The 24,713-nt window shown below is 49.4% G+C and overlaps 1 protein-coding gene across 11 annotated transcripts in view; it reads left to right on the top strand.

Moving 5' to 3' along the window:
- Nucleotides 1-24,713, top strand: part of LOC138548762 (microtubule-associated serine/threonine-protein kinase 2-like) — a 2,396,492-nt gene that overhangs the window by 2,254,862 nt on the left and 116,917 nt on the right. For all 11 annotated transcript variants that reach the window (XM_069642298.1, XM_069642297.1, XM_069642303.1 and 8 more), the window contains one exon: nt 7,840-7,949. In XM_069642298.1, coding sequence (XP_069498399.1) covers nt 7,840-7,949 — 110 coding nt within the window. The remainder of the gene's footprint in view (nt 1-7,839; nt 7,950-24,713) is intronic.

The following is a 24,713-nucleotide window of genomic DNA, read 5'->3' as shown; positions in this document are numbered from 1 at the left end:
AAACCCAAGCGCCAGGCAGTTGGTCTGGCTAAAGACGCTGCTGATACGGGTTCTAATACAGGGCACACACGCTCTCCATTGTCTTTCCCATCTACGGTGAGCTTGCTGGTGGGCCGGCTTAAAGTCCTTGAAGCATAGTGTTTGATAACAGAAGAAACCAAATAAGCACTCCCGAAAGGAACCCTCTTCGAAGCCCTCGGCGAAGCCCACTAGTGACATAGTGAGCGACTACAAGGCAATCGTCTATGGCCACGACTACGTCGACCACAACACTGCTGACAGCCACCTAGTCTACAAACAAGAAAAAGCTGCTTTCAAAACCCGGCAACAAGGGTTTCGCTGCTTCCAAGGCCCACGACCACTCGGACCAAGACTACTGCTTTGCCGACCGCCACTACCCAGTCGGTAAAGGCGCCGGTCATGTCTGTAGCCCTGAGGGAAGTGGCAAGAGCAGGAGACTAGTTGCCCCGGTGGCTGCCTTTTCCAGGGTGGTAGGGCCCACCGAGAGCTCAGTTGGTCCATTGGCCATTCATACTAGCTCCAACAACGACACATGACATGATTGCTTGGATGCAGGTGGCTACAGCCCCTTAGGCATAGATTTCGCCAAGCCACACAAGCCTATTGAGGCACACCAGCTCTCCTCCGGCGGGCCCAGGGGCCCCTCCGCAAGTTCCAAGTGATATGTCCCAGCACATCTTTACAGTGCTCAGTTCTCTGGTTTCAGCGATACAGCAGCAGCTACCATTTATAGCGGGCATGTCGGGGAGTGGTCCTAGGTGTACAGCCATTTAAGGCCTCCACACAGTCATCGCTCGGGTACCCCGAGGCGACCACCGTCACCACCACCTTACCGAACACTGCCAGGCGATGCATCGCACACTGATACTTCAACAAACACGGACACTGACACAACGGACACTGATGACTTCAATGACTTTGTCCGAGCCGAATGGGAGCCAAAAAGGTGTGGATTATAGCCCCAAGCTTCACCTCCAGATGAAGTCCGGTCATTCCATTCTATGATGGTGAGGGCATCTGCGCTATTTAATTTGGTACCAGAAGAGGAAGGAAGGCGCCCGTTATACCGTTGCTGGACAAGGTAAGGGAAGAGGGCCTGGCCTTAATGAAGTCCCCAAACTCCACACCAGTGGAGCAAGACCGGCTTGAGAAAAAATTCAGTAGGTTTGGCCGCAGCAAGCAAACGGTCGACAAATCCATCCTCCAAGTCTATGGTTCCGTCGGGCCAAGAATGGAAGAAACTAGATGCGTGGGGCAAGCGCATCTTATATACTAAAGTGTCAACCATCAAGCCGGCCAACACTCTAGCCATCCTGGCCCGGTATGATAGGGAGTTGTGGTTTAAACTGGGCCCAGTTCCTGGAATTCTTGCCAAATGACAAGAGGACGGAAGCTCTCGCACTGTTTCAGGAGGGGAGGTGGCCTCCTATCATGCCATCACTGTGGCGATAGATGTTGCGGATTCTGGTTTTCGCCCAATGTGGAATGGCGTAGCGCTCCCTCAACAAGGTCGGCTGAAGGCTACCAATTTTAGGCCCGACATACAGGCCAAGGTAGTGAATATGCCTTTCGACAACGATAATATCTTCGGTAAGGCAGTGGATGAAACATTGCAGGCCATCAAAACGGACACCGAGACTGCAAGGTCCCTAGGTACCCTGCAGCAGTGCTGCTCTTCTTCCTTTCGGTCCTTCAGGAGTACGTTTGGAAGATCTTCAGAGAGATATGCCTCCACTTCCTTCGGTCAGCCTTCCCTCTCCATGGCGCTGGAATCATACAGAGGTCGATCCCAGACCTTCGGTGGAGACTTGTAGTGTTGTCGGCACCCGCAGGGAAAGGTACAAGCAACCAAGCAGGCCTGACTTGGCCCGGGCCCCCACTTCCTTGCACCCCAGTGGGAGGCCATCTGTCAAATTTCATCGATGCCTGAAAAACATCACCGCAGACGGATGGGTGCTGGATATTCTGCAGAAGGGCCACATGCTGGAATTCGAACGCAAGTGCCCTCGTATTCTACCTGTAACGAGGAAGGAACAACACACTGCCCAGCTTCCCTGGTAAGTGCGAGCCATGCTAGCAAAGTGTGCAATGGAACCTGTCCTGATGCGACTCCGGCGCTCCGGAGCATACTTCAGATACTTTGTAGTCCAAAAGAAGTCAGGGGGAGAGGGGTGGTGTCCAATCCTGGACTTACAATGCCCAAACAAATACCTAAGGTCCAAAACGTTCAGGATGGTCACGTTGCAGCAAGTGCTCGACCAACTGGAGGAATGTGACTTCATAACAACTCTCAATCTGGAAGATGCCTACTTTCACGTCCACATTCATCCAAAACATTGAATATTCCTTTGCTTTGTATTCTGGGGAATCACTACCAGTTTCACTACTCTACATTTCAAGGGCATACACCTCTACCCGTACATAGAGGACCTGCTCATCTGGTCACGTTCTCGGAGCCTAGCAGTCAACACACACAGGAGACCATACGCCTGCTAACAGAGTTCAGATTCTTTATCAATTTTCCAAAATCCTGCATAACGCCATCGGAGGACGTTCTGTTTCTGGGGGCACATCTCGACACGGTAATGTCTCTAGCTTTCCCCTCGGAAGAGCGGGTGCTGGCCATCCTGGTGAAACTGCATCGTCTATCCACCATCAAATCAGCAACCACCCTAGCAATCAGGTTGCTGCTGGGCATGATTTCTGCCTGCATACATCTGATCCCATTCTGCAGGCTGCAGATGAAGCTACTCCAGGAGTTTCTGGACTGCAGGTGGCACCAGGCCACGGGCAATTGGTCAGACAAGTTGAAGCTCAAGCTTGATTCAGGCAAGGCATCCAATGGTGGGGGGTGCACTTGCACCTTACGCGGGGCTCCTCATTCCGGATCCCTCCCTTTCAGGCAACAGTCACGACGGATGCCTCACTAGAAGGATGGGGGGTCCCACATGGGGCAGTCGCAGACCAGAGGCCTTTGGTTGCAGGATAAAAGGATCTACACATCAATGTGCTGGAACTTCAGGCTGTGTTCTGGGCCCTCAAGTCGTTCTTGCCTCTGCTGAAGGGTCGAGTGGTGAGGATTTTCACAGACAACCCTACCACAATGTTTTAGATCAGGAAGCACAGCAGGACCCGACCCCTTGCTCTGTCGTTGGAAGCGCAAACCCTATGGCACTGGGCGATCCTTCAGAACATGTTCCTTGCACCCATTCACCTAACATGCATCACAATCACCATAGCGGATGCTCTCAGCAGGGAGCTTCGGTCCGATCACGAATGGGATTTGTAGCAGGAACAAGTAGCCTTTCTGTTCCGCTTGTGGGGTTTTCTGGGTATCGATCTATTTGCCACAGCAGCGAACTCAAATGCAAGCAGTTCCTAGCAGGTACCCTCAACCGGGGAGCTTGGGGGACGCCTTCTCAGTCAAATGGGAGGTTCAATTCCTGTATGCTTTTCCTCCGATCTCCCTCCTGCTACGATGATGCCCGGACCTGCTCTGCCTATCAATGGTGCCGACCATCAAGCTGCCGCCTCTTCCCGACCTGCTCTCCAGAGAAAGCAGAATTATCTTTCATCACAATCCTCTATCAATGAACCTCACGGCCTGGCTCCTGTAGCCTTAGAGTTTGGCCACTATCACCTTACAGAGGCATGTAAAGCTGGTCTTGATAAGGCCAGAGCACCATTTAATCTGGCGTGATATAGTCACAAATGGAAACGCTGCACAGTGTGGTGCAGGCAGCAGGGCATCATGCCGCTGCGTGTCGCTGCTCCTCAGTTCTTGCCATATCTGCTCTCTCTGGCAAAGGCACATCTGGCGGCCATTTCACAATGCACCCTTTCAACTATAAAGCCATTATTATGGTCTCACAGACTGGTGAAAGAATTCATGCAAGGTCTCTTTAGGTCTTTCCCTCCAGTGAAAGCTCCAGCCCCGGCGTGGGAGCTCTGTCTTGTCCTCACAAAGCTCATGGGACCTCCGTTTGAGCCCTTAGATTGTGCTCCTCTCAGGTTTCTTTCATGGAAGTCTGCGTTCCTGGTAGCGGTCACTTCGGTCAGGCGGTTCGGGGAAATTCAGGCTGTAAAGATCCCTACTTATCGTTGCAACCTACTATGGTGATGCTCTGCACTCATCCCACATCCTGCCGAAAGTTCCATCTGAGTTCCACATTAACAAACCTTTGGTACTTCCAGTCTTCTTCCGGAAACCTGTTTCGGATGTAGAATGGTCACTCCATACGCTGGACGTTGCTCGTGCCTTGGAGTTCTATGTGGCCCGCTCAAAAGATTTCCGGAAGACTTCTCAGCTCTTTGTGAACTTTGGTCCTGTGAATCAGGGACAGGCCCTGTCCAAGGCCTCCCTATCCAGGTGGCTCTCCGGCTGTACCATGCACTGTCATCATCTGGCCGACAGACCCCTTCCAGGCCGACCAAGAGCCCTTTCCACCAGAGCCATTGCTGCTATGACAGTGTTTCTCTCTGGGGTTCCCCTGCTGGAAATTTGCAGGGCTGCTACGTGGAGGTTGATGCACACCATCACAAGATTCTACTGTGTCGAGAGGGATTTCAGGGAGGAGTCCAGAGTTGGCCAAGTGGTGCTGCGCAACCTGTTTGCTTGAGGTAAGTTGGTTCCAGGATTAAATGTTGTGCTTCTGTTGAGCCTTGCCACCTCCCATGGTTGTGTATATGTTACTGCTGTATAATCTTATTCAGGAGCATGTGAATCCATGCCAGACCCCATGCTGGAGAAGGAACAAGTTACTTACCTGTAACTGTCTTTCACCAGCATGGGTCTGGCATAGATTCACATGCAAACTCTCCCTCCGTCCCCGCTGTGGCTCTTCTGGGTTCATAGTGGCACCTCACGTGCTTCCAATCTGAAGATGGCTGCCGGAGGCGGGCCTCAGAGAGACGACCGTCATTGGATGGGTGCAGTATGACCCGGTCTTCAGTGATTGAATATCTGGCGAAAGGCAGTGTTCACGCTTTTAAAGCAAAACTGTTTTTCTTTTCTGGCCAAGCATTCCCGGCCTGACAACGGGGAATATTCATGAGCATGTAAATCCATACCAGACCCATGCTGGAGAACAACAGTTACAGGTAGGTTACTTGTTCCTTACCCAGCAGAGTACCCTGGGTCACGGAGGGGGAAGCAGAATAGTCATTTACAATAGGCTAGGAGTATGATATGATATATGATATGGCATTTATAACGCGCCTATACACAAGTGTTTCAAGGTGCAACGAGGCGGGGGAGGGGAAGACAGTGGAAGACAGACAACAATCCTACTAGGCCAAGTGTCATTCAGATCGTGCAAGTGCGAGGGTAGGGAGAAAGGGAAGAAGTGCCAGGGGAAGGGAAAGGGGAAAAGTGCAGTACATGGGAAAGAAGAATAAATACGATAAATAACGGCCTGAAGGTGGCAAGTGCAAGGTAAGAGCAGACATAAGTGCTGGTAAGGGACTGATGGGATATAGAACCAGTCCCCAAGGGCAAGGGGTTGCCCGGGAGGCAGGGCAGGTGAGAGAACGGCGGGACCTGGCTCCAAGATCAGAAAGGCTGGCCCGGTAACAAGTGCTGAATCGGCATGGAATATCAGCAGGGGAGAAAGGCAGAGAAAGCAGGAGCAACGAGGAAGGTTTTGAGGTTCTTCCGGAACCGGAGATGGTTCTCCTCAAGTTTCAGGGAGGCAGGAAGGCTATTCCAGAGGGAGGCCCCAGTCGAGGAGAGAGATCGACCACCAACTCGTTGCTTGGAGAAGCGGATGACCCTGAGGGAGTTGGAGGCAGATGAGCAAAGAGCCTAAGAAGGAAGGTATTTAGGAAGAGCGAGTTGAAGTTAATGCTGTCACAGGCCCCAGAAGGCCTTGTGGATTGTGCAGAGGGTTTTGTACTTAATCCTTGCAGCCACTGGGAGCCAGTGCAGAGATTTAAGTCCTGGAGAGATATGATCCCTGGGCTTGAGGCCAAGGACAAGTCTCGCAGTCCTGTTTTGGATAAGTTGCACAGGGCGGAGAGTAGAGGCAGGCAGATTTAGATAGAGGCTGTCGCAATAGTCCAGCCTAGAGCGAACCAGAGCTCTGGAGACAGTGAGCTCCTGGGGGAAGGAGAGGAGAGGAAGAATACCTATGAGGAGGTGCAGCTGGTAGTGTGACTTCTTAGAGACGTCGGAGATGTGAGGAGAGAAGGAGAGTGTGGAGTCGAAGATGACCCTGAAGTTTTTAGCCTTGCAGGTGGGAGCAGGAAGAGGGCCAAGGGAGGCCGGCCAGAGAGCTGAAGGGAAGGATGGAGAGTGGGTGCCAATGAGTAGAATCTCGGTCTTACTGGCATTAAGGCAGAGGTCATTGGCGGCACACCACTCCTGGATAGCAGACATTCAGAGATAAGGGAAGGAGAGGAGGCGGCCTAGGGTAGCCTGAAAATGAGCTGGGTATCATCCACATAGCACTGAAAACTGGTGCAGAGAGCAGCGATGCGGTGGGCAAGGAGTGCCAGGTATTGGTTGAACAGCCAAGGAGAGAGGTTAGAACCCTGGGGGACGCCACAGGTAGAGAAAAGGATATCTGAGAGGAAGGACCTAAGTTGAACCTGGGAGGGTCGGTCGGAGAGGAAAGAAGTCAGCCACGCTAGAGCTTGTCCAGTGATACCCAGGTTATCACGGAGACGGTTGAGCAGGATGGCGTGGTTGACAGTGTCAAAGGCAGAAGAGAGATCAAGCAAGATAAGGGCACACAGGATGTTGGAGTCAAGGTTAGAGAGAAGGTCTTCACGGATGTTCAGGAGAACAGTTTCCGTGTATGACAAGCCCACTGGAGTGTACAGAATCTTGTATGCGAGGGGACTTGTCCTTTCCCATTGGTATTATGCACCTAGTGTGCTAAATACTTATATTGTTCTTGAATTAACGTTCTGACGAAGGCTATAATTGAATTACCTGCTGAAACGGAAATGTGTACAAAATGTTCTTCTCAACTTACTTTGTAGCTTTTCAACGCACAGCATGTATGTCCTTATGCATCTGTCACTAATCTGTTTTTATTGCTTTGCACATCTGGATATTTTTTCTCTGCATTTTCTTTAAAGGTTTAAGTTTGCGTTGTTTGGTGATTTATACACATTCTATGTGAAAGCATGCTAAATATGTGACGTCGAGAGAAATGTGTATCTTCATTTGTTATATTGCCCTTTTATGTTCAATAAAGTGAACACACTAATTTAGTTGTCTAATGTTATGACTCAAGGCATGAACAAATAAGTCCAGAACACAGTTCAAATTAATGCTTTCTCCAGTGGAAACCCCTCTCCTTTTCGGTTTGGAGGGGAGGGGTTTAATAGTGAAGGAACAGGCCTTTTGTAGATTTTACATGAACTCTAATATGGGGGAAACTATGATGCATTTGGTACTTTTGTCCTGCACTTATTTCATGGCAGATCTTATATTTTCAGAAATTGGTATTTCGAACAGATTATGTAGATTGAGAATTTTTTTGGTTTAGATTGCTGGGAGGGAGTCCTAGCTCTGCTTTACATGCAGTGGTGGGCTTTCTTAAAGCACCTAAACTGGAGGATCTAGAGGTAACACAATCTTCTGGTTACAATGCATTTCTCTTGAATGGTGCTTTCTTTTTAATATATGTTATTTAGTTTGTATTTATGTATTAATATAAAGAGAGTTTGATTTATTTTATTATGATGTGATGCATAATGACATTCTAATATGATTCAATTTTATGTGCGAAAGATTGCATTTATGTTGTATTTTAACCATACTATATCATTTAAAAAATACATTTATAAAATGTGTGTTCTTGCCTGCAGCTCGTTCTGAGAAATACCAGCACATGGACTCCGAGGAGGACGACGACACCAACGATGAGGATCGTGTGGAAATCAGGCAGTTCTCCTCTTGTTCACCCAGGTTTAGTAAGGTAAGCTTCTTTATTTTAGTTTATGGACATGGTGCTCAAATCTTCCTCGGCCATTGCTTCTAATGCTGAGCCTGCATAACATGGTTACATAGAAGCTACAGCAGGGGTAAACCTCATTTTCTAGAAGAGTTGGAATAGTTTTCTGCCTGGACCGTCTGTTAAATTAACTTCAAGTGCACTAATAACTTGTATTGCACTGCAAACAGTATGTTTTGTAGTTTGTTGCATCGCTTTTGCATACCTAAAATTCATAGGTGTGTTTTTCACTGCATTAACTGTTGCATCGTGGTCGGAAAGATTTTCCATGAATCGCTTCTGAGTGGTGTAGAAATGCTTGCCTTAAGTGGTAAAACAAGTTGTACATCGTTAGGCCAAAACATTCTCAATGGTCAGCCTTGCAGAGCAGTCATGCTTCACTTTAGGAGGGGCTGGGCTGGTTATCAAGCAAAATTAGTCGCAGGCACAGGCCTGTAGATAATATATTGTAAACAATAAAGGATATATAATTTCTAGGCACTCCATCCTTTCCTCTATCCTAATTCTCCTTGACCTGTCTGCTGCCTTTGACATTGTCGATCACTCTTATCTCCTCAGTACTCATTCTTCTCGAGTTTCATGATCGAGCCCTTGCCTTGATTGAATTCTACATTGCACCTCGCCAATTCTGTCTCCTGCAGCAACAGCATCAACTCCCTCCTCTAACTGTTGGTGTTCCACGAAGCTCTGTCTCGGGTCCGCTTCTACACCTCTGCTCTCGGGGTACTAATCTCCTCCTTTGGGATCTCGTTCAACTCTTCACAGATGGCACCCTAAGTTTCTTCTCTTTTCCTGGACACTCCTCTGATATCTCAATCACAGTTTCCAGCTGTCTTAAATGTTGAAAGGCTTCATACCCTCTGATGTTAAAACTCTACCAAAACAGGTGCTCTTTTTCCCTGCTAAAATCTCTTAGATTCTTCTGCCTATACAGTTCCCATCTGGCACTGTCTCTTACTCTTCTTCAGCTAGAAACCTTTGTGTCATCTATGACCCTTCTCACACTTTCTCTACTTTCATCTCCAAAACTGGAACAGCAGCTCTCCTTAACCTCCTAAATATTAGGAAAATCAGGCACCTCATTCCTTTCATCACCGCCAAGCATCTCTTAACCAATCTTGTCTTCTCTAAACTGGACTACTGTGCCAGCATCCTCTTTGGTCTCCCCAACTATACTTTCTGTCCTCTCGATAAGATCATTAACTTTGCTACCAAGACTCTCTTGGAACTCCCTAACTTCGCACCTACTTCCTCGTACCGTCACCAGGTTGGATTGCTGATGATGAAAAACAGCTACAGATTTAAATTTCTTCTACTTGTTCCCAAATCTATCCAGGGTAAGACACTACTCTATCCTCCTCTATTCAACTCTACAAGCCTTCTTGTTATTTATGCTCAGTTTCCTTGACTAACCTTGTGGTTACTCGCCCTCCCTTTGCTTCCTCTCACTACTGCTGTTTCTTGATTTGCCTGGAATTTTCTTCCCAAGACATTGAGAAACAGTCCACATGGATGTGTTCAAAACCTAACTAGAATCCTACCTCATTACCTCTGAGTTACCCTCCTAACCTACCTCTCATCTGCATGCTAGCTAACATGTTTCCCTCTCCTCTAACTTGCCTCTGTCCCTCACTTCCTCTGCCTCCACTCTAGCACTTCACCATCATGGTTCTCTTCCGAGCACAGCTGGCCGTACCAACTACCTGCACTTACAAATGTCCAATGTTCATTGTCCTTAATCAATGTGTGTCCACTTATGTATTGCCCCAGATGACTGTTCCGTTTAATCCCCTCCACAACATGTTCAGAATGTTCCTCAAACTTATCCCATTATAAGAAACTCGCTGCTTCCTGTCAAAACACATTTCTTCTCTATTGGGCGTACTTTTGTGATTAAAAGAGCATTGCTCCTCCTATATATAAACAAATAAGTACATAACTTAAGTGTTTTTTATTAATCTTGCAGTATGATTAAAATCACTGTTGTGCATTCAAATGTAGTTATACATAGAAAGAACAGGAAGAGGTAAAGCATTGATTCTGCGATACTCCAATGCACAAAATATAGCACTGTAACCTTACAGGACTAAGCCAATATAATTCTTTTTAAGAAGGGAAGAAAGGGATAAGTGCAATTGGACAACAGGCCCACTGGGCAACTGACATTAGAATAACAGTTTTGGGTCTGGGGATATCCCAGCTCACCCCAGAACTGAAAAAACACAAAGTAGCTACAATCAAATATTGTAGCACCAGCAATCCTTAGTGAACAAAGTGGATTACAATGATTTCCTGTAGCCTTTGCTCTAAAATCTCCATTGCCCTTGAGTGGACCCAGAAGAAATGCCACAGTTTAGGTACGTGGCTTTCTTGAGTCACTTAGGGAGGAGTCTGTAGAGCTTCCAAAGATTCTCCCTGTTACGTAATATTTTCATATTAATGATAAATCTTCCTGACCTGTGTCAACCCCAGAACTTTTTGCTGGACTGGTAGATTATTTTTCCCTATACCTCAGTGAGTGGGAATCTTTTTCCACACACAGTCTTATACCCATTTTATGGGTTCCATGTGTTAATTCTGCCGCAAAAATATCGCGATGCAAAAATATCACCATATTTTTGCGGCAAAATTCACACATGGACCATGCGGGGGACACCCGCGCAACCCCTGCATCATTTTTTTATGTGCGCAAACTCCGCTCCCACATAATAACCCCCCCCCCCCAAACAATCGCCTATGGCGAACCAAACGGCCATGTCTACGGCAATATTTCTGTTGGGGATATTATGTAGATACCATTTTATGGATGTCATTTTGAAGACTCTCCATAGTGTCTTTTTAAAAGTTATCCTCTTTGACAATTCTTTGCCAATAAGTGCCTATTGTTGCTGGGTTGCCCTAGGGGCACCCCTTTTACCTTTCTCTGGCTAACCTTGTGAGAACTACAGTTCCCAAGGGTGGAAAGGATCGTTGGATCCCTTTTACATTTTCTTAGGTGAGACCAGCACCTCCACCCTATGTGGAATGCTAGGGAGATACTGAGCATCCGTTTTCTCATTTTAAATATAATATTTATGTTACAAGGACAATCTTACCTTTAATGGCTGATGGCAGTGAACCTTGTCATTAATTTGGTGCACCGTTACTGCAGGCTGTTTGCACAGCCCTAGTAAAGGCACCCATAGATGGTAATTTTATCAAAATGGCCTCTGTCTTCTTTTTTCTCCATTTTAGTGTTCCTTGTCCTTTCTTGTTCCTGTGGATTCCCCGCCCCAGCCTCCGAGTGTCTGTGAAGGCAGGAAGCGAGAGAGAAATCCAAAACTCTGCAGCCCTCTGTCTTCCAGCCTGACTGCGAGAATCCAGTTCAAATTGGAAGGCTGGCTGTCCTGAAAGGAATGCCAACCCCCAAGTTTGAATGTTGCAAGGTTGTTTGATTTACTGGGTTCCTGCATTAAAGTTCGATCCTGGAAGCTGAAGAGGTAGCCGACCACTGGAACCAAAATTAAAGAAGATGATAATGAAACCGCAGCTGAAACAATTTCCTGTGACCGGAGAGCTTGCTGTGTAACTGGAGCCTGCTGTATCACTTCCTTCTAATCGACCTGGGGACTGCGAAAACGGCGACCCCGACCCACAGTCTGGTGAGACTCACTAGACTCGGGAATACCTACATTTTGAGCCATCCCACGATATGCTGCGATCCAGCGGGACCTCGAACCATTATGCGGTGCACAGTCTTCTGAATTCCGAATCTCGCTGAAACTTCGTGGGAATTCTGCTGGATCTCCAGAGGCACGATTTGGGTCTGAAAAGTCCCCGCACCAGAGTGCTGGACCTTGCAAATGATGAGAATCGGACTGGTGATATTCCGTTTTCCTCTGTGCTCATGAAAAGAACCCAAATCCACAGAGCCGCCTCGAGGAAGCTATTGCCTGGATCCCTGCTGCAAAAGTCCTTCAAAGTACTGCCTTCAATCTTCTTGACAAAGGAATCCATAGACCGGTTTTTTAGCTGCAGGTCCTGAAGTCTTCCTGCTGCAACTCTTCTGTGCTGAGGTAGTGTGTTGGCTGGGGTATTTTACCTACTTTAAGCCTTTGTGATTTCTGTATAGCTTTGGGTGTTTTCTGTGATTGGGAGGCCACTCATCCAGTTCACCCAGGCCCACTGTGGAATCCTCCTAGGTTGTCTTCTCTGAAGTCCCTGGACCCTCAACTAACTTTAAAGTGAAATACTTATTTGTTTGAACAGTGTTCTTCTGGAACTCTGACTTTGCCTGCAACTGAACCCTATCTCACCCTGCCTACAGCTGGCACCTAGACCACTAGAGTCCCTCTACTGCCTCTGATTGAACTCATGCTATAGAATAAAGGAAGGACTGGATATGAAAAGTGTTCTGCCTTAAAAAGAATAACAAGCGTTCAAAAGTTACTTACATTTAGAAGAAGTTGGTTGGTAACTGTAACTCAGAGTGAACAGTTACAAAAGTTCTTACTTGCTTTGAATGTGTGTTGCACTATTCTGAAAAGTATATTTCTGATGCTTGTTAATCTGCTTAGAATCACATGCTGTGCATATGGTCCAACATCCAGTGGTAACCACGGAGTATTGCATCTTGTCTTTCGGGGACTGAAAGGGGACATCGGCATAGGCGTGTTTGTAACACTATGCCTATTGTGACGTGTTAAGTACCTAAAATCCCTCACGCGCTGAGGTCCCTCAGATTGTTTTTTTCTGACCAGATAACTGGTCGCCCTATAGCGGTGCTCTTACTAGGGACATTGTTTATCTTACCGAATTGTCGGTTTATTCCCTGTTAAGTCACTTCGCCATAAGAACATCTTCGACGAAGAATATGGGGGAATTGTCTACGGCTGTGGATTTCGGCGCCTAAGATCTGGCGGCCGGATTTTTCCACTTGGTCGGGCCCTCTGGCCGACCTATACAGTAGCGAGAGTGGGGTCGGGTGGCCATATTGTTTAGTATGTCTTTCCTCCTTTCCCCTCTTTTCCCTTTCGGTCTGGTCATCCTTCCCTTTTGCTATGGAAAGGACTCCTTAAGTGTAGGGTCAGATATCCTTGGAAGGACGAACACAAGACGTGTGTAACGCCTGTCTCCCCCTATAGCACGACAAGAAGCGGTGTGCGGTGTGCAAACTCCTTCGGCCCAAGACCATTAAGGAGCACAGTGTAAAGCGGTGGGCCGCGTACGGCATGTCACGTGTGGAGCATCCCTCCCCCACCACCACGCCAGCCGAAAGTGACTGGGGTACTTCGGATGACCAAACGTCCAACGCGGATGTTATAGACCTTGAGGTGGACACTTCTAGGTCCACCACGCCCGTCCGCGACCCTTCCAAGCTTGACTCTGGTCTTGCTACAGGGGTGTACAAGCGCATCACACTAAGCACACAACCCCTATGCCAATTTTGACACCCTCGTTCAAAAAGGCGAAAGCGCCTACGGGGCCGCCGAAAACTTCGCTGGTTCCCTCGGATCGTTCAGATCCAAAGCCTTCCCCGCATCCGCAGCAGCGACTGGGCAATCAAAACAAACCAAAGGCGCTACTCCTAAATCTACACGTGTCGAAGTTCGGGAGCCTGACGCTTCGACGAGTTACAAGGCCTCAGTAGGCCCGAAAACTACGACTAGACCTCTACCCGGAAAACCGACCGCTAGGCCTCTTGGTGCCACGGATGCTATTTCTACTGCCGACAAATCATCGGAGCCTTTGTCTCACGACGATTCGGGGACTATCCAAAGTAGCATCGGAAGAATCGCAGCGGCGGTGGACCTTATTCCGGTTACGCGATGGGCCAAGCCGCAGAAAAGATTTTGGTGGATTTTGTCCCGATTCCGATTATACTTACGTAGATAGCCAAGAGCCTCTCTCCGACACCCTGAGAGGTTCCTTACGACGCCACAGTGCGGAGAATATAGTTTCTCCTCGCGTAGGCCCGTTTGGGTCCTCTAAATGGACTACAGAAAAGTTTGAGGGTTATATGGATTGGCTGGTGCAGATTATGGGTTCTTCTGATCAGCCTCCCCCGAAAAGGGCTCGGGTAGACCCTAACCCCCAAATTCAAGAAGTCCAGTCTCATGTTTTTCAACAAGAAGACGTGGTCCATATGGACACATAGAGAGACATCTATAATGAAGAAGAAGAAGCTTCTTTTCTCGAAAATTATGAGGAAGATCAACAGGATACGATGGACAACTGGGAGGAAACCCAGCTGGAAGGTCAAGACCTTTGGACACGGCAAGATCAGGATACTGATATTTTGTGCCTAGGCTCTCCTCCGTCCACCCCAGCTTGCCAGGCCTCCCCTGTGGATGACCAAATGGCTTTCAACTCCATGTTGAAAAAAGCAGCTGAATACTTCAAAATGTTAAACGAGTCTTCACGAGATCGCTGGTTACCTTTTCTTCCTGGAGACCGTGGAGTTGAGGTTGCCAGTCTGTCGGAGTATCTCTTGCAGATGAATGAGTAGCGCGAGAAATTAGCCAAATACCCTCCTGACGATATATGACAGGATGGCACTGAACCAACTCCCAACGCCACGGGTGGCACTTCTCCGTATTTACGTGGCGTCGGAACAGTGTTTCCACTGGCAGAGAAGGCTTAATGAAGACACCGATAATGGTGGAAGCTGAACTCCGGAACATCCAAGAGGGTAGCAAGCCACAGGTACCGGCAGGGCACAAGACAGGTAAAGAAGGAAGGTCTGCAAGGTCAAAACAGAACAGACAAGGGAATCCTACTATCCTAGCAGAAGGGAAGCAACCAGGAACCCAGACAGGAACTCCCCTACCCTAACCTAGGAGGCAGGCAAGGACAAGGTAGAACCGGGAAGCAAGTGGTAGGAGGACTAAGGAGCAGGGAGAGGACAAGGAGGAAGGGCTGGGCTAGGCAGGATAAGGCAGAGTAAGGAACTGGAGAGGCTGAACAAGACACAGGTAAGGCAGAGCAAGGAACTGGAGAGGCTGAGGCACGGACGCCAGGGCTCCAGCAGCGCATACACAGTATCAACCGTGTTGAGACGCGTTGTCCCTGTGTATGCGGCGCTCTTTTAAAGCCCGGCATCAAAGCGAGACTTGGAACGCATGTTCCGACACTGGGCATGCGCGGGAAGTCGGATACTGACGATCCGCGCATGCGCAGATCCTCGCAAGATGGCGGCGCCCACGGAGCCCATCCGGACCGCGGGCTGGCGTGGGGAAAGACGCCACCGCGAGTACAGCCTCCATGAAGGAGGAGACCGCTGCGGCCGTGTACCCGGGACCCCAGGACAGGTAAGTGGCGCCCGCGAGCGAGCGCGCGGTGTGACACCATACCCCCTCCCGGATAACCCCGGAGCACCGGGTTTCCAAGGGTAGCGGAGATAGAAGTCCCGAACCATGCGCGGTGCATGCACGAAGGAGCGTGGTTCCCAAGTGCGGTCACAAGCAGGATATCCTTTCCAGCTGACCAGGAGTTGCAGAGCACCCCGCCAAATCCGTGAATCACATATCTCCTGCACCTCAAACTCAGGGACCCCCCGAACCAAGACCGGGGCAGGACGGGAACAGGTGCGACCCATAACATCGGGCACATAGGGCTTCAAAAGAGAGACATGAAAGACAGGATGGACCCTCCAAGAACGTGGCAGAGACAAACGAAAGGCAACAGAAGAAACACGCCCAATGATGCGAAAGGGACCAAAAAAGCGGGGAGCCAGTTTCACAGGTAAATTGCGTACCGGTAGATTCTTGGAGGACAGCCATACCCTGTCCCCAACATGAAGGACGGGCTCAGGGCTCCGTCTCTTGTCAGCCTGTTCCTTCATACGTGCCTGTGCCACTACCAAGGTACTGGCCGCCAGGCGATGTTGATTGCGGATCAGGGATACCAGGGCATCTGCAGATGGTACGGCACTGGAAGATGTAGGACGAACTGGCAGCAATCTGGGGTGAAGACCAGAAGAGCAGAAAAAGGGACTGAGTCCGGTAGCAGAATGAACAGCATTGTTGTAAGCTGCTTCCGCGGTGTCCAACCATTCCGACCAGTTGTCTTGAGTGGCATTGGCATAACAACGTAGGTATTGCTCAAGGGTTTGATTGGTGCGCTCCGTCTGCCCATTGGTCTGTGGATGATAGCCGGAACTCAGGGCTCGCTGAATGTCCAAATGCCGACACAGTTGGTCCCAAAAGGATGAGATGTATTGAGATCCCCGGTCCGATAGAATTTTCTCCGGAAGACCATGAAGACGATACACCTCGTGTAGAAAACGTCGTGCCATCTGGGAGGCAGTGGGCAGTTTGGGAAAGGGCAAGAAATGAGCAGTCTTGGTGAAGCAGTCCACCACCACCATTATACACGTTAAACCACCAGACAGGGGCAGGTCAAGGATGAAATCCGTGGCGATGGTATGCCAAGGGTACGGAGGCGTAGGCGTGGGTTTCAGGAGACCAATGGGCCTTTTGCGAGGAATCTTGATCTGGGCACATACAGGGCAGGAATCCACGTAGTGCTTTACCAGCGTGGCCCATCCAGGCCACCAGTACTGCCGTGCAACCAGTTCTTGTGTTGTGCGGACTCCACGGTGACCACAAACGACGGAATCATGGCAATTCTGTAGAACGATCTTCTGGAGCTCCAAGGTGGGAACGTACAGACGATCCTTAAAGAACAACAAGCCGTCACGTTCTCTGATGTCAGAACGTTGTAGTATCTGTAATCTTGAGGGATCCGTTCGTGTGGCTTCTATCAACTGTTGGAACTGGGGAGTCACCATCGATAGAAAATGCTTTGACGCTATCAGAGGCTCCGGTTCCTTGGTACCTTCAACGTTGTTTTCCAGAGATCGAGACAGAGCATCAGCCTTCGTATTCTGGGAACAAGGAATGTACGTGACGGTGAAATCAAACTGCGAAAAGAAAAAGGCCCAACGAGCATGACGGGAGGTTCTGCATTGCAAAGAGCGCAGGAACTGTAGATTACGGTGATCTGTGCGAACCACCACCGGGTACCTCCCACCCAGCAAGTGATGTCGCCACTCCTCGAGAGCTGCTTTCATAGCCAGTAATTCCTTTTCAATCACTGCATAGTTTCTCTGGCTCGCTGACAATTTCCGTGAGTAGTAAGCCACCGGGTGCTCTGTTCCCGTGACTGAATCTTGCTGTAGTAAGACCGCACCAATTGCGTAGTCCGAAGCGTCTGTTTCAACCACAAATGGCTTTTCATCATTTGGATGTCTAAGAACAGGAGCCGACATGAAGGATTTTTTCAATTCCAGAAATGCCTCCTCGGCCTGCGTGTCCCAGAGAAATGGCACCTTGGTACTGGTCAGGCGGGTTAGGCTATTGGCAAGTTGAGAAAAGCGTGGAATGAAGATCGATAAAAGTTGGCGAAGCCCAAGAACCTTTGAAGTGACTTCACGCCATGTGGCGGTTTCCATTCTCGTATAGCTTGCAGTTTTGCAGGATCCATCCGCACTCCCGTGCTGCTGATCACATAGCCCAGAAATTCCATGCTTTCCATATGAAATTGACATTTTTCTACCTTGGCATACAGACCGTTAGCTGTTAGTCTACGAAGAACTTCCTGAACATGCGCAACATATGCAGTTCGAGTGTCAGAAAAAAACAGGATGTCATCAAGGTATACCCATACAGATATTCCAATAAGGTCCGAAAAGACATCGTCCATGAACTGCTGGAAGACTGCCGGGGCGTTGCAGAGTCCAAACGGCATCACCCTGTACTTGTAGTGACCGATAGGTGCTTTGAAGGCCGTCTTCCACTCATCTCCCTTCTTAATCCGCACCAGGTGATAGGCCCCTCTTAGATCCAGCTTGGTGAAGATTTGTGCGGCTTTCAGGGATTCGATGATGTCCCGGATGAGTGGTAATAGGTACCTGTCCTTCCTCGTGATCTCATTTAGTTGACGATAATCGATACAAGGGCGCAAAGTACCCTCTTTCTTCTTGACGAAGAATAACGGGAATCCTGCGGGGGTCTTGGACGGCACTATGTAGCCCTTGTTGAGGCAATCCTTAATGTACTCCTGTAGGACGCCTTTCTCGAGTTGGGTCAACGAATAGATCTTGCCGTGGGGAATGACCGCATCGGGCAGGATGTCAATGGAACAGTCAAAGTGCCGGTGGGGCGGTAATGGTATGTCCTCAGGCCTGGAGAACTCCTTGTGGTATCCGGCATATTCCTGAGGTACCAACTGGGTGGCACATAAACGGGCAGATACGTCAACAGGATTGAGGGACTCCAAAATTGCAGGAAAGGTTTCGTGAAGTCCACAGTCCCGAGGACAACGCGTCGAAGAGAACACCAGGGAACGAGCGGTCCTGTCGACCTGAGGATTGTGATATAGCAGCCAAGGTAGGCCCAGCACCACCGGAAAAGAGGGAGACTTGATGACATCCAACGAAATCCGTTCGAGAAGCCATTCCACAGAGAGCCACAAGGGATCGGACTGTTGGCAGACTGGACCAGAAGACAAAGCAGAACCATCAATCACCTCGACCACAGTCGGTCGTTCTTTGTAATGTAAACGGATCCCATTGGCAATCGCGAACGAGGCATCGATGTAGTTGCCGGATGCTCCACAATCTAGAAGGGCCCAGGTTTTCATACACTTCCCTAGCCAGGCAACACCGACTTTCAGGATCAACAAGGGCACCGGGTTCATAGGAGGAAGGTCAGATTCAGAGAGGCGGCCCGCTGCTGCCTTCGCCTCAAACAACGGGCCTGTTAGTTTTCCTGCTTCTTCAGAGGGCGTAGCGGACAGGTGCCTAGAAAATGACCCGAACCACCGCAATACAAGCACAAGTTTTGCTGTCGTCTTCTTTTCTTTTCGGCCTCGGACAACGGGCCTCGGATGGTACCCAACTGCATGGGTTCTGGGCCCACATCGGTAGAGACAGCTGGTCCGGGGTTCAGTACCGGAAGAACCGGGCGATACCTGTCAGATCTGCGACGTTCACTCCGTCGTTCAGCTAACCTGTGGTCAATGCGTAAGACTTGTTCCACCAATGCAGGCAACGTTTCTGGCTCCGGGATGTGCAGCAATTCGTCTTTGTACTCTTCTCGTAGTCCCCGACGAAACAAGGTTTTCTGAATGATTTCGGGCCATTGTGAATCGGTTGCTAATTGTCGAAACCGACTTATGTAGTGGATTATGTCACCTGGTCCTTGTTTGATCTCCATTAATTGATTCTGGGCCATGGCTGCCAAATTGGGTGGTTTAAAGACATCCAAAAAGGCTTTCTCGAAAGCAGCGAAATCACCCAACAGGGGACTGTTGGTAGAGACCAAAGGTGCGGCCCACGCAAGTGCATTGCCGGTTAGGTTTCCAAGGATATACCCGATCTTCGCCTTGTCTTGACCAAAATGACTTGACCTGAACTGGAAATGGATCCGACAGTATGTACAGAACTCTGCCACTCGACGCGGGTCACCATCATACTTCATCGGAGTAGTGTAAGCCATGGAGTTCTCAGGTGGTGTAGCTCGTTGTGAGGGATTACCCATACTCCGACCCATCGCTTGTCGAAGGGTGTCGTTCTCCTGGCAGAGGGTGGTCATTTCAAGATGCATGGCACGCATTCTTCGCGTAATTCCTGCATGTCGTCCATGTCGGGACTGAAGGAAAGGCGTCTCAATCTGTTAAACGAGTCTTCACGAGATCGCTGGTTACCTTTTCTTCCTGGAGAACGTGGAGTTGAGGTTGCCAGTCTGTCGGAGTATCTCTTGCCGATGAATGAGTAGCGCGAGAAATTAGCCCAATACCCTCCTGACGATATATGACAGGATGGCACTGAACCAACTCCCAACGCCACGGGTGGCACTTCTCCGTATTTACGTGGCGTCGGAACAGTGTTTCCACTGGCAGAGAAGGCTTAATGAAGACACCGATAATGGTGGAAGCTGAACTCCGGAACATCCAAGAGGGTAGCAAGGCACAGGTACCGGCAGGGCACAAGACAGGTAAAGAAGGAAGGTCTGCAAGGTCAAAACAGAACAGACAAGGAAATCCTACTATCCTAGCAGAAGGGAAGCAACCAGGAACCCAGACAGGAACTCCCCTACCCTAACCCAGAAGGCAGGCAAGGACAAGGAGGAAGGGCTGGGCTAGGCAGGATAAGGCAGAGTAAGGAACTGGAGAGGCTGAACAAGGCACAGGTAAGGCAGAGCAAGGAACTGGAGAGGCTGAGGCACGGACGCCAGGGCTCCAGCAGCGCATACACAGTAACAACCGTGTTGAGACGCGTTGTCCCTGTGTATGCGGTGCTCTTTTAAAGCCCGGCATCAAAGCGAGGCTTGGAACGCATGTTCCAACACTGCGCATGCGCGGGAAGTCGGATACTGACGATCCGCGCATACGCAGATCCTCACAAGATGGCGGCGCCCACGGAGCCCATCCGGACCGCGGGCCGGCGTGGGGAAAGACGCCACCGCGGGTACAGCATCCATGACGGAGGAGACCACTGCGGCCGTGGACCCGGGACCCCAGGACAGGTAAGTGGTTCCCGCGAGCGCGCGGTGTGACACAAAATTGCCACTCAAGAGGTGGTACCTGAGCAGGATTTTGTGGAGGACATTATTAAGGAAGTCAATCCATCCCCCTCCTTAACTCTGTTAAAAGACGGGTAGCTCCCTCATTGGTCACACCTGCTCAGACACGGGCTGTGAACCTGAGAGTCGAAAAATTTTCGGCCTTCTCCCTCTGACCCTCTGTATATAAAAGGGCACGCCATCCCAGACTAGCTGGTAGTGACTACCACTCGAAAGAGGGCAGGGGTACCCCTTGCCACGGGAGAATCACCACCAGACAAGGAGTCTAAAAGATTGTATGCCCTGGGCAAACGTGTCACATCAGCAGCCGCATACACCATTCGGGTTGCTAATAATACTATGCTATTAGCAAGCTATGCTGATGCCCAATGGAACTTGCACCAAGAAGGCCTTCAGCAGTAGTCGAAGTGTACGAAAAGAAGTAGTGCAACTATGTTCCCTGCTGGCCTACACCCACTCCCCACAAACCCCATTGCCACGACCCCTCCCACGCACAATACACCCCCCAAACATGTGCACCTGCTGTTTAAGGAAACATCCAGTGCAGTGCACTGAAAGTGAAGGTTTCAACTTCTTCCTACACATTTATTTTAAAACTAAACCATTCCGGAACGGTTTCTTTTTAAAATAAAAGTATAGAAGCTGTAAATGGTAATTTAAAAAAGTAGAGGAGCCCCGCTCCCGACCGCTCCCGCTCACTTTGACCACTGGCCTTCAGGAGGTTCCTGAACCAGCCAGGAAAAAGCTTCTCGCCATTGTGGCGGAGGGAAGACTTGTTAACCAGAATGTGGTGAAGAACACCCTGGACACTGCAGAAACAGCAGGCAGGTCTCTTGCACAAGGGACTCTTCTAAAAAGACACGCATGGCTGCGTACATCGGGATTTAGACCTGAGACTCAGGCCTCCCTCATTAATAAACCCATTGAGGAGACTAAACTCTTTTGGAAAGCAGTGGATGAAACGTTGGAGACAGCCAAGAAGGAGCATGAGACTATGAGGTCTCTGCACCAAATTACACAGAAACCCTCATCCCAGAGGGGTAATAACTCTCGGCGGCCCTTTCGAGGACAAGCCTGTGCTGGTCAAAACTACGGCACGGATAACTTCAACCCAAATCAAATATCTGGAAGCCCCACTTACTACCCCTCAAGGGGTCAGAAACGCGGCAAAGGTAGAGGCAGAGGCCCCAATCCCAGAGGAGCCACAGCCTTTGGTCAGATATGACCACCAAGTCCAGGTCCCCTCCCATGTCTCCCCGGTCGGGGGGGGCGATTAACATCTTTCCTCAAGGCATGGGAGGGGATAACTTCCGACCAGTGGGTCTTAAAGACAGTCGCCCACCGTTATTGCGTGGAATTCGCCCGACATCCACAGTTCAGACCGCCGCGCTCACGGCGCCTTTCACCGGACAATCTGGAGATCCTGATCCAAGAGGTGGAAGCACTGCTGGGAAAGGACGCCTTAGAAGCTGTGCCTATTCTTCAGGTAAACAAGGGTATTTATTCAGTTTACTTCCTTGTACCCAAAAAGGATCTCCCCATTCATCCTATTTCAGATCTGCGCCCAGTGAACAAGTTTATAAAACCCAGAAGTTTTGCATGGTAACACTGCAGGAGGTGATCCAATTGCTGAAACAGGGGGACTTCATGACAACATTGGACATGAAAGATGCATACTTTCATATTTCAATGTTGCCAGCGCACAGAAAATACCTCATTACGGGGTACTCGTTCGACGCTTGTTTTTCGAACTCCCAAAAAACAGTAGATCTCCTCTTCAGTCTGGGCTTTTCAATCAATGAAAAGAAATCCAGCTTAGTCCCCAGCCAAGAAAAGCAATTTCTGGGAGTGCTAATTGGGACGGAAGACGGTCTTGTCTTTCCCTCCAGCGAGAGGGTTCAGAACATGCTCTCTCAGATTCCTCAATATGTAGCCAGTCGGAATGTGACGGTACACAAAGCCATGCATTTGCTAGGGATGATGGCGTCATGGATATACTTGGTTCCCCACGCGCGGTTGCGCATGCATCCCTTGCAAGAGTGGCTCAACAGCCAGTGGTGTCAGGCCAGCGGACAAAGGGAGATCTGGTAGTTGTCTCGCCAGCCCTTGTTCTCTCTCTGCAGTGATGGCCAAGAGAAAATCTCTTGGAGGGGAAGACCTTCACCAGCCCTGCAGTGGAAGCCACTCTCACGACAGACGCATATCTCACGGGGTTGGGGGCTCACCTGCTTCAGCAGACAGCACACATGGTCCCCTCAAGTAGCGTCCAACCATATAAACTTACTGGAGCTATTAGCAGTGTTCAAAGCATTGAAAGCCTTTCAGGTGCAACTGCAAGGCAAAACAGTGCTGCTCCTAACCGACAGCACTAAAGCAATGTATTACCTGAATGAGCAGGGGGCACTCACTCTCCAGGGCTATCCAAGCTGTCCCAAAACATTTGGATATGGGCTCTCAAACACAAGATGTTTTTGTTGTCCCAACATGTTCCAGGGGAACTCAATCTTCTGGCAGACTTACTCAGCAGAGATTTTCCTCTGCCAGAAAAATACGAATGGCGACTGCACGAAGACATTGTGTCCAACATCTTCGCAGAATGGGGTTTCCCAGAGATCGACCTGTTCGCTACTCAGGAGAACGCCCAATGCCAAGACTTCGCCTCCAGGTACCCCCAGAACTGATCCAAATGGAACGGTCTCTGGATAACTTGGTCAGGGAAATTTGTCTACGCTTTTCCCCCCCGACTGCCCTTGACAACAAGATAATGCACAAGATGCACCAGGAACCAGTTACCATGATACTGGTGGCCCCCGTGTGGGCCCGCCAACCCTGGTTCGCTCACCTGATGGAAATATCCCCCTCTCCACCAGTCGAGCTGCCATGCCCGTACAACATGTTGTCTCAGGACAAGGGGGAGACGCTACACCCGTGCCAGCAAACTGAATTTAGCAGCCTGGCTCCTGAGGTCATAGTGTTTGGACACCTGCAACTCCCTCAGAGATGCATGGACATACTTAGGGAAGCGAGGAAACCTAATACACGTTATTGCTATGCCAGCAAATGGAAACGTTTTGTCATCTGGTGCAATTCCAAGGGCGTAAATCCCATCGATTGCTCACCCTCACACCTGTTGGACTCTGGGTTAGTCTTCAATTCCCTAAAGGTTCATTTGGCTGCTCTGTCAGCCTACACCACATCACAGCAAAAGGTATTGTGGTGGAAGATACCAGTGATTAAAGCCTTCATGGAAGGGGTTAAGAGGATTTATCCTCCCATCTCTCACCCAGCCCTGGATGGGATCTGAATGTGGTTTTAACCAGGCTCATGGGAGCTCCTTTCGAGCCTATGCATAAAGCAAGTCTGAAAGACCCGACTTATAAGACAGACTTCCTAGTAGCTATCACTTCTATCAGAAGGGTTATCGAACTACAGGCTCTTTCTGTTTTGGACCCCTTTGTGACAGTCCACAAAGATAAGGTAATTCGGCGCACACATTCCAGGTTTGCGCCTAAATTCATTTCGAAGTTCCATGTTAACCAGTCAATCGAGCTACCCACTTTCTTCCAGAACCCTACTAACATGGCCGAAAGAAGCCTTCACAGACTAGACGTGCGTAGAACAGTCATGTTTTATCTGGAAAGAACTAAACCACTAAGGAAGACTAAACAATTCTTTGTTTCAGTGGCAGCTGGTAGAGAGGGGGATCCTGTCTCTAAATCACCTATCTCAAGATGGATTGTCAAATGCATCACACTATGTTACACTCTTGCTAAGAGAGAACTGCCCTTCAAGCCTAGAGCGCACTCTACTCGATGCACTGGGGCATCCATAGCATTAATTGTAAATGTTCCTCTTGAGTCCATTTGCAAAGCGGCAACCTGGAGTTCTGTACACAACCTTTACAAAACACTATTGCCTAGACACTCATTCTAGGTCTGATTCTCAGGTGGGACAAGCAGTACTAAGACATCTTTTCACTACTGTTCCTTCTCACAACCCACCTCCAAATCTAGGTACTGCTCACTGGTCTATGCACAGCATGTGATTCTAAGCAGATTAACAAGCATCAGAAGACATGTAGTAGCATTTCTGATGATTGTATCTACTTAGATTCACATGCGCCCTCCCTACCTCCCCGCTCGGGGTGGAAGGAACATAGACG

This window comes from Ambystoma mexicanum, chromosome 1q, assembly GCF_040938575.1.
Source record: "Ambystoma mexicanum isolate Mex_15411 chromosome 1q, UKY_AmexF1_1, whole genome shotgun sequence".
Taxonomy (NCBI): Eukaryota; Metazoa; Chordata; class Amphibia; order Caudata; family Ambystomatidae; genus Ambystoma; species Ambystoma mexicanum.
Note: the sequence above shows the minus strand (reverse complement) of the source record. Positions and strands in the feature narration are given on the sequence as shown.